A 10,573-nucleotide genomic window follows, 5' to 3' on the forward strand; every position below is an offset into this window, starting at 1 on the left:
TTTTGGAGAAGTGCTTATTGGTTAAGCCATTGTCAAGGATGGAGGTCTGAGCTGAAGAAGCCCTCGTTTTGGCCCTCAAACAGCTGGTGAAATGAAGGGGAGAAGACTTTTTGATGACATGTTGTGATGGAGATGATACCTCCTTTTCCTTGTCTCGTCAAATGTACCTTCACCATCTTTTTATGTTTTTGTCTTAGCACTTTTGTGGGTATAAAAGAAAGCCTTTGGCTTCTCTTTTGTAATCATCCCTTGGACGATTTTGGTTCCAATATTGTACTCCCAAAAACACTCTCAAGCTATTAGTAATATTTACAAGCTTTTAAGTTTTAATTATTGTTCTTCATATTTTGTCTTTTATTTATTTATTGTCATTTATTTTCCGTCTTTACTTTTCGTCATTTACTTTCAGTTATTTACCTTCATGTCTTTACTTTATGTCATTTATTTATGTCATTTACTTTCCGTAATGAGTAGCTAATTCCATTAGCTCGGGTGTARGGTAAAGGGTGAAATGTTAAACCGAATGAAAGTGGACGTTGTTTCGCAATAACAATGTTCCACTATTTCATTCAAGTTTTATAAAACCAAGCACACTTCTTAACGAGTTGATCACTTTGAAAGTGTTAAGGTGCCATGGACTTAGAAATAAGCCATGATAAGCACGTCAGCTTGAATGATATGAGAGGTAGACTTGAGAAAGTTGCCGACAAAGAGACTTGTCATTTATGTTTTTCAAACTTAGCTCCCGACGGGTTGGTCACTCTCTAAAAGTGTCAAAGTGTGATAGATTCAGAGATGAACTATCAAGAACACGCCAACTTGAATGATATGGGAATCRGCTCGAAAGAGTGATTTTTAACAAAGAGATTTGTTTAGCCATATATATCTTGAAGACACATTTTGTCATTATCCCTGGTCCGAACACCATATAGAGATATGGGTGCAAAGCTATAATATAGTGCAAATGTGATGTCCGAGAGGAATACCTTCAAGATAAATGGTGGGACCGGTCCTTTCACAGCTTTGTCTGCTGGATTTCATGTTTACGTTTCACCCCAAATCTGACACCCGTGCTACCTTTATTATTTTGTTTACTATTCTGCTTTATTATTCTGTTATATTACTTGTGTTAACTTGGAATCAAACTAAAGTCTTCGTTTTCGTCATTTGAAATCTTTTCTTTTATTGGACTCTTATTTAACTTTTGCTCCAATCCCTGTGGACGATATTTCGGTACTTGTACCACTTTATTACTTGGAAAGACGACGTTGGGCCGTATTGTATACTTGCTTTATGGCCCAATTTCATTAAGTCTAAAGGTAAAAAATCAGACCGACCAAGTTTTTGGCCCCGCTGCTAGGGAAAGGCAAGGTGAAAGTTTTCTTTTGAGTAAAGTAAAATATTTTATTTTTCTAGTACCTGTTTTTTGAAAAGTGGTATATGCCAAGAACACATCGCGGGGAATTTTTCGAATTTTATCCAGACATTAAAAGAACGTTTCACTATAGAAGGAGGGCTCAGAGAGCATTTCAGGCTCTACTCCCTCCCAACATGGAGTTACCTGCTCCCAACATTCCTGAAGTACCACATTTGGAAAACCAACCGCCAATTTTTTGGGCAAATACCACCGTTCCCAATTTTTCACCAAGGAAACCCACATCATGAAAATGATAATAATTTGGACACAAAATCGGACCCTAATGAGCAACAAAGGGCACAAACTCCGAATATCATTAATCTGGCAAATTCCAAAAATGGACGGATCATGGATTATGCTATCCCGGATTTTGAGCAATTAAATTWTGGGATAGTTAGACCACATATGACCGCTCTCTATTTCGAGCTAAAACCGATAATGTTTCACATGTTACAGACTAATGGCCAATTTGTAGACTACCCTCAGAAGACCCACATTCTCATTTAAAGTCTTTTATGGAAATCACAGATGCCTTCCTGATCCCGGGACTGTCAAATGACGCTCTCAGACTTACTTTATTTCCATTTTCATTACGGGATCGGGCAAAAGCATGGTTTAACTATTTAACACCAGGATCTGTGCCTTCATGGGGTAACATGGCGGAAATTTTTTTGCGAAAATATTTCCCACCAATAAGGAACGCTAAGTCCAGAAACGAAATCTGTCTTTTTAAACAACTGGATGATAAAGCTGTTCCTGACGCGTGGGAAAGGTTTAAAGAGTTGTTAAGGAAATGCCCACACCATGGCATTCCGTACTGTATTCAACTTGAGACGTTTTACAATGGGTTAAGTCCCATGGCAAAACAAATGCTCGACGCGACTGCAGGCGGAGCCTTTACAGCCAGTACCTATAATGAGGGATAATAGATCCTAGAAAAGATATCAGCAAACAATGGGCATTGGGCTGACCCACGTGCCCAACCACAGAAAAAGACTGCTGGAATACATGAGGTGGATGCATATACTGCATTAACAGCTCAGCTTACCTCCATGACCAATTTATTGAAAAATTTAACTTCTGGTCAGGGAGTACAGCAAGCTGCTAACACATCTGTTCCAACAGTCCTATCTGTGCAATGTGTGTGCTGCGGTGGGGATCATTCATATGAACATTGTTCTCATAATTTTGAATCAGTAAATTATGTTCAAAATAGATCAAATCCCTACTCTAACTCATATAATGCCAGTTGGAGACAGCACCCGAACTTTTCTTGGACCAGTCCCAGCCTTAATCCACCAGTCCATAAGCAACAAGGAACTTTTAATTTCCAACCACAACATCATGCAAACAGTTCTAACTCTCAGAACCACCAACAAAGTTTTCAAAATTCTCAGCCACATTTTCAGAACAAACCTCCTCCACAGGCAGAATCATCATCTTCTTTGGAAGCAATGATTAAAGGGCTTTTAGCACAGGCTAAAGCCCAAAATCAAGCTTTGATTAATCAACAAAGTGCTGCCATCAGGAATTTAGAGACTCAAGTCAGTCAACTTGCACTTAACCAGAATAGTCGAGCCCATGGAACCTTGCCCAGTAATACAGAAGTCCCTAGAGACCTAGAAAAGGAGCATGTGAAAGTAGTAACTCTTAGGAGTGGAAAGGAGTTGATAGAAAAAGTGCAGAAAGATAATACACCAAGACTGTCAGAACCTAGTGATTTAGTGTCGGTCCCTTTCAAGGAAGGACCGGTCCCACTTTTAGAAAAGCAAACATCTGAGACCACTACTCTTGTTCCCCCTAGATCAGACTTCCCTTTACTTTTTCCAGAGGAGACTCTGAAGAAGTTAGAAGGGACTGAGGTTGTAGAGACCCCTAAGCTTGATAATAAGATTCCACCAGAACCACTAAAGAGCACCAAAAGGACTCAGGACATTCAAGACCCATCTTGCTCAACACCTCCAAAGTACCCTGATTACTTAGAAGAGTGTTCAAGAATAACTGAGATAGAGGAGATGTGTTTGGAAGAAGGAATTCAGAGAAACCTTAAGTTGGAAGGAGAGTATGATGAGGAAATAGAAGAGGAAGGTATTGAGGAAATAGAGGAGATAGGAACTGATGTTGTCCAAGTGGATGCTGCAACATTTGAGCTGCTTGAAAATAATGAGCAAAAAGACTTCACCCCGTCCATAGAATCACCACCTGAGTTGGAGTTAAAGCAACTCCCATCCCACTTGAGATATGCTTTTCTAGGAGAAGAAGGCAAATTGTCTGTCATTATCTCATCTACCCTAGAATTGCATCAAGAAAAGAAACTTGTGGATATGCAGAAATTGCACAAGAAGGCCCTAGGATGGACCATTGCTGACCTGAAAGGGATTAGTCCCTATATATGTCAACACAAGATCATCTTAGAGGATAAAAACTTCATGTCCATAGAACCTCAGAGAATGCTGAACCCTGTCATGAAAGAGGTAGTCAAGAAAGAGATTTTGAAATGGTTAGATGCTGGAGTTATCTTTCCGATAGCCAGTAGTTCTTGGATTAGTCCGGTCCAGTGTGTTCCGAAGAAAAAAGGGTTCACAGTCATCACAAATGACAAAAATGAACTTATCCCCACCAGAGTTGTTTCAGGTTGGAGAATATGCATGGACTATAGGAGACTAAACAACGCTACCCAAAAGGACCATTTTCCACTACCTTTCATTGACCAAATGTTAGACAGATTAGCCGGAAAACGGTACTATTGTTTCTTAGATGGGTATTCAGGGTACAATCAAATAGCCATTTCTCCCGAGGACCAGGAAAAGACCACCTTTACATGTCCTTATGGCACCTTTGCTTTTAGAAGAATGCCATTCGGACTATGTAATGCTCCTGCCACTTTTCAAAGATGTATGATGTCCATATTTTCTGATATGCTTGAAAAATCCATTGAAATATTTATGGATGACTTTTCTGTATATGGTTCATCATTTGACAATTGTTTAAATAATTTGAAAAAGAGCTTAGAAATGTGTGAGGAAACAGACTTGGTTCTTAATTGGGAGAAATGTCACTTCATGGTCAAAGAAGGTATTGTTTTTGGGCACTTGATTTCTAAACGAGGGGTTGAGGTAGATAAGGCAAAACTGGAAGTAATTGAAAAACTACCTGAGCCCACCACTATGAAGGGAATTAGAAGATTTCTTGGTCATGCTGGATTTTATAGGAGGTTCATCAAAGATTTTTCAAAAATTTCAAAACCTCTTTGTTTACTCCTTCAGCATGACAAAAAATTCAATTTTAATGATGAGTGTAGAAATGCATTTAAAACTTTGAAGAAAGCTTTGGTTACCGCACAGTGGTAGTTGCCCCTGACTGGAACAAACCTTTTGAGATCATGTGTGACGCTAGTGATTGGGCGGTAGGTGCTGTGTTAGGGCAACGGAAGGAGAAGGTGTTTCATTCAATCTACTATGCAAGTAAGATTTTGAATGAGGCACAAATCAATTACACCACAACTGAGAAAGAATTATTGGCTATAGTTTTTGCTTTTGAGAGATTTAGGTCCTATTTGATGGGAACAAAAGTAATTGTGCATACTGATCATGCAGCCATCAAGTACCTGATCTCAAAGAAAGATGCAAAACCATGGTTGATAAGATGGGTGCTTTTGTTGCAAGAATTTAACTTAGAGATACTTGATCGGAAGGGAATAGAGAATCAAGTGGCAGACCATTTGTCTAGGTTGGAAGAACATGAGAGAGAGGGATTGAACATTAATGATACTTTTCCAGATGAGAGAATCCTCATGATAAACCAACCTAAAACACCATGGTTTGTTGATTTAGCTAATTTCTTGGCCTGTGGAATAAAACCCTCTGATTACACAGGTCACATGTTAAATAAATTTTTTCATGATGCTAAATCTTATTTATGGGATGACCCATTTCTGTTTAGACTTGGTGCAGATCAGATTCTGAGAAGATGCGTTCCTGAATCTGAAGTGGCAGCAATTCTGCATCATTGCCATCATGCACCATACGGGGGCCATGTTGGAGGCCAAAGGACTGCAACCAAGGTCCTACAGTCAGGTTTCTATTGGCCAACACTTTTTAAAAATTCCCACAATTTTGCACAGAGATGCAACGAATGTCAAAGGAGTGGCTCCATTTCCAAGAGAAATGAAATGCCATTAAATGGGATACTAAAAGTTGAATTATTTGACGTTTGGGGAATAGACTTTATGGGTCCTTTTCCCCCATCAAATAATTGCTAGTACATTCTTGTGGATGTTGACTATGTATCCAAGTGGGTAGAAGCCATGGCATGTGTGTTAAATGACGCAAAAACTGTGGTTAAGTTCCTTCAAAAACAAATTTTCACACGGTTCGGTACCTCGAGGGCACTAATCAGTGACGAGGGTACCCACTTTGTAAACAATTTGTTGAAGGGAGTTTTTGAAAAATATAATATTAACCACAGAATTGCAACGACTTATCATCCACAAACAAATGACTTAGCTAAGCTCTCTAATAGAGAAATAAAAGGCATTTTGTAAAAAAAATGTAAAACCCAATAGAAAGGATTGGGCATTTAAATTAGACAACGATTTATCGGCATACAAAACTGCTTTTAAAACACCAATAGCTATGTCCCCATACAAGCTAGTCTATGGAAAAGCCTGCCATCTGCCTTTAGAACTAGAACACAAAGCATATTGGGCTATCAAAGAGTTCAATATGTATTTGAAAGAAGCCGGAAAGAAAAGAATGTTACAACTGTATGAGCTGGATGAACATAGGTTGTTGTCTTATGAGAATGCCAAACTTTATAAGGAAAAGACAAAGAAATGGCATGATAACAGAATCCAGCACATAAAATTGAGAGAAGGCCAGCATGTGCTGTTATTTAATTCTAGACTGAAGTTATTCCCTGGAAAACTTAAGTCTAGATGGTCTGGGCCTTTTCTTATTTCTAAAGTTTATCCTTATGGAGCAGTGGATTTGGTAAACCCGGAAGATAATTATATTTTCAAGGTTAATGGCCAAAGGGTAAAAGTGTACCATGATCTGGCAGCGGTCTCAGAACAGCACTCTGAGAGCTGTGCTGCTCCCTGCTAAAATCTCAAAGATCCCCCTTGGACTTCTTAAAAGTCCACCTTTGTTTGTAAATAAATTTCAATTTCATAGGATGGTTGTGTTTTAAAGATTTAGTGAGTTTTGGAATAAAAGATTGGTGAACTGCTCATAATGTTGCAGCATTCTAGGCCTGCAGCTCTGTGTGAACTGGAAAAAGTGGGTTGAGCTTTTATTTTTAAACTTTTCTTGAAAAAGATTGTTTTTATAGTGTTGGGGAAATTTGGCGCTGGTTTTTGGAAAAAGAAAGAGAGGAAGATAAGTGGGTTAAGGTAAAACAAAGGTTAAGATCTTAGGATAGCACAAGGAGGAACATGGTACCTTGCACAACCTCTTACACCCTCATCACTTACTTTTCAGTCAAGAGGTGAAAATTGTCACAAGATGATAGGTTGAGGCCCAAGGGTTGTGTCTCATTTAATGAGGAGGCTTAAGTTTTAATGACCTTGTACTTCCTTTGTGAAACCGCCGGCCATAACCTCTTAGACCCACTAAGTACTCCTAAGAAACCATCATTAAAACTACCACCTTTTCTTAACCCACCTTTTCAATCCCCTCCCACTCTTCCCTCCATTACTCTCCCCGTCACTCCAAAACCTCACCACCATCACCGGCCTAAAACCACCCCCACCGTACCTGATATCACTCAAAACCCCTCCCCTTTTTGCATTTTTCCATCTCCATCCTCGATCATTTGCTATGTTCAACTATGGTTAGGCTAAAGAGAGCAGCTACCCGTCCCCCTCCAAGGGGACCTCTTCGAAGAAGCAACCGAAGGAGAAACACTGTTCTACCCTCCAATGCTAAACCAGAGTTGGTAGAGCTAAGTGAAAACAATGACTCTATGTCCATGAGTGAAGAGGAGGCTGTTCCTACTCATCCACAATCGGCTGTCACTTCATCTTCCACCATGGCCGAATCAAGACAAAGAAGAGTTCAACTCCATGACCTCAATGAACCTCCTGTGGATGAATCAGAGCATGACATTGAGGTAATTTTCAACCCTACTGTGCTTGTAGAAGACTATATTTCATCTGAGTCTGAGGAGGATGCCACTAAGGCAGAAGACTTGGGAAGGGTTTATTTGCTTCCTTGGAATGATGAAACCACCCATGCCCCCATTCAAGATTTTGTTGAGGCCGCACCTCAAAGCAAGGACTTTGAGGTCATTGATGATATCTTGGCCAAAATGGGGATTGATCATTCTAAGCAGAACACTGTGGAACAGACATCTATGGATGTTTTGTTAGAGGCTGTTGAAACACTAGTGTCTCCTAGTCCCACTCATGTGATGCCTCCCTCTAAGAAGAGGAAGGCCTTGGGAAAGAAGTCAGCCAAGAAACCTACTCAAACCACAGGTCCTGCACCTAAAAAGAAGAAAGTTGGTGTTGTTGAAAAAGGCAAGGCAACAACTTTAGATGACTCTCCTAGAAGAATCACAAGGCAGTCACAGAATGCTGCAGCATCCAAAGAACAGTCTGCTCCCACTTCCTCCACTCCAGCAATCACAAAGAGATCCATGCTACCTTTAGAGGGTTTTAGTTCTGTCAAGGCAAAGGCTCTGTTTGAGAAATTTAAAGACAAGACTGCTTGGCCCAACAAAGGTTTCGATCCCAAGAGTGTAGAAGAGTGCCCATTTATCAAAGAGGTGATTAGAAGTTTGGGATGGCAAAGCTTCTGTGAGGTACATAGCTCCTACAATCTCTCACTTATTAGGGAGTTCTATGCTGAGGTTGCTGCTAGTAATTCATGTATGATCAAGGTTAGAGGTGTTTGCTTATCCTTTGATGATGAGACATTGAACAATGTCTTAGGTCTCACCACTCACTTTAATTCAGACTTTGAGACCCTTAAGCACACTGCCTCTGAGTCTAAGCTTAATAAAATATGTGAGGCAGTGGCAAGACCAGGCACCACATGGGAGCATCATGCAAACTTTTCACTTAGGGTCTTCAAAGCTACCAATTTGACCCCCATTTCTAATGTATGCATCAATTTTGTCAAGCACTCTCTGCATCCAACAACCCATGACAGCTCCTTTCATGTTGAAAGGATGGTCCTGCTGTACTGCATTCTCAAGGGGAAAACCATTAATGTGGGAGATATATTACACAAAGCTATTGTGTATTGTGCTAACAGGACCCAAGGGAAGTTGTATCTCCCTGGGGTCATTGACAGGTTGTTGAAGAGTGAAGGAGTGCCAGTTTTCAAGAAAGGTGTCATCATCAAGGAAGGAGCAGAAAGGTCTATCATAGACCTAAAAGCTGTGTCAAGGCTGAAGGAGAGGACAAGCAGAAGTATGGGAGCAGTAGACTTGATGGGCATGATTCAAGACTTGCTGTCTCAAAACAGCAACCTGCTGGACAACATCTTGATGCAAAGATCTGAGTTTATGGACAAAATGGAGGAGCTGAAAACAGAAGTAAAGAAACAGATTAAAAAGGGGCAGAGGCAGGGGAAAAGAGATTTGAAAGAATTGAAGGTGCAAATGAAGGAGATGATGAGCAAGAAGTTGAAAAAGATGGGGAAGAGGCTGAAGAGCCTCAAAGAAGAAAACAAGAGGTTAAAGGAACAGAATGAGCAGCTTAGAGAAGCAGCCTTGGATGCAGCCATGGAGCCTCATGCCACACAGCCTACTCCCTTGGAGTAGGACAGGTTCATTCATTCATCTTTAGTCTCCAACTTTTTTTAGTGTTGGGATAGTTTTCTTGCTTTTTAGCTTTATTTTCATACTTGATTACATGATCATTGCTTATAGTTCTTGACATCATAGCCTAAATAAATTTGAGGGTAAATAGCCATTCACCTACTAAATAGTGTTCTTGCTAGAACTAGCATATGTCTTTTCTTGAACCAAATTTAACTCACATACCAATACACATTTGGGTATGATTTAGGCCATTCTTCAGTTAAACTCTCAAACAAGCCACTTGTAGCCTTATACACTTTCCACCAACATAGCCAATGAGGGCATTGTCAAAAGTTCAAGTTTGGGGGAGGGTATACCACAAAGGCCACAACTTCAAAAAAAAAAAAAACAAAAGAGCAAAGCTCTAAAGCCTTTGTGGGGTCTGTTTTAGTAGCACAAAAGTGTCCCATAGGGGCAATGCGCATGCTTTCATCATAAAGAGCACATAGTGCCAAAATTTAAAAAAAATTGAATGATGAAGCATAAAAGGAAAAAGGCAAAGTGAGAAAAGAAAATAGCCAAAGAGAGGAAAACCTTTTGCAAGTCCTATTGACCCTATCAAGGAGAGGTTTGTTGAGTTCATTAAAGAAAAGATTAGTTCTAGCATATGGTTCATACATGAAAAAGTAGGCTATGAATGGTTTGCTAAAAATTTATGAAGGGCTATGATGTTCATAAATGATATGATTTGCTTTATGTGTGCACTTACTGCCTTAATCTTGTATACCTTACTATATTGAGTCATTTTTAGTTGTCATTTGGTTGCTTGGGGGACAAGAAACACTTTAAGTTTGGGGGTATGATAAGCATGGTTTATTACAAGCTTAAAGTACCTATTTCTTATGTTTAATAGGTAGATTTTCATAGTTTATCCCAACTTTGAGTCATTTTTACTTCCTTATTTTCCATTTGTTATGTTTGGAGCTAAATGTGATGATGAATTTRTTTTTACAACAATTTGGAGTAGATGACATCTTTTGACTTATAACACTGCACTATAATGCTGCAGCATTCCAGCAGCATTGCCCGACTGCATTTTGACTTTTGGAGAAGTGCTTATTGGTTAAGCCATTGTCAAGGATGGAGGTCTGAGCTGAAGAAGCCCTCGTTTTGGCCCTCAAACAGCTGGTGAAATGAAGGGGAGAAGACTTTTTGATGACATGTTGTGATGGAGATGATACCTCCTTTTCCTTGTCTCGTCAAATGTACCTTCACCATCTTTTTATGTTTTTGTCTTAGCACTTTTGTGGGTATAAAAGAAAGCCTTTGGCTTCTCTTTTGTAATCATCCCTTGGACGATTTTGGTTCCAATATTGTACTCCCAAAAACACTCTCAAGCTATTAGTA

The 10,573-nt window shown here is 39.6% G+C and overlaps 1 protein-coding gene and 1 non-coding gene across 2 annotated transcripts; one reads left to right on the forward strand and one right to left on the reverse strand.

Annotated features, from left to right (window-relative positions):
• Positions 1-2,121: 2,121 nt before the first annotated feature.
• On the reverse strand, positions 2,122-2,228 carry LOC112503887. Its single transcript, XR_003068102.1, has one exon. It is a non-coding gene; the product is annotated as a small nucleolar RNA R71 (small nucleolar RNA).
• A 3,823-nt stretch (positions 2,229-6,051) lies between these two features.
• Positions 6,052-6,522, forward strand: LOC112503886. Its single transcript, XM_025107863.1, has one exon. It carries the CDS (start codon positions 6,052-6,054, stop codon positions 6,520-6,522), a length of 471 nt encoding a protein of 156 aa, XP_024963631.1.
• The last annotated feature ends 4,051 nt before the right edge of the window (positions 6,523-10,573 follow it).

This window comes from Cynara cardunculus, unplaced genomic scaffold, assembly GCF_001531365.2.
Source record: "Cynara cardunculus var. scolymus isolate 2C unplaced genomic scaffold, CcrdV1 Un_Scaffold_4048, whole genome shotgun sequence".
NCBI lineage: Eukaryota > Viridiplantae > Streptophyta > Magnoliopsida > Asterales > Asteraceae > Cynara > Cynara cardunculus.

Bases quoted from the DNA above. Each gene is read 5' to 3' on its own strand.
- LOC112503886 (XM_025107863.1), top strand. From the start codon at position 6,052: ATGTCCCCATACAAGCTAGTCTATGGAAAAGCCTGCCATCTGCCTTTA.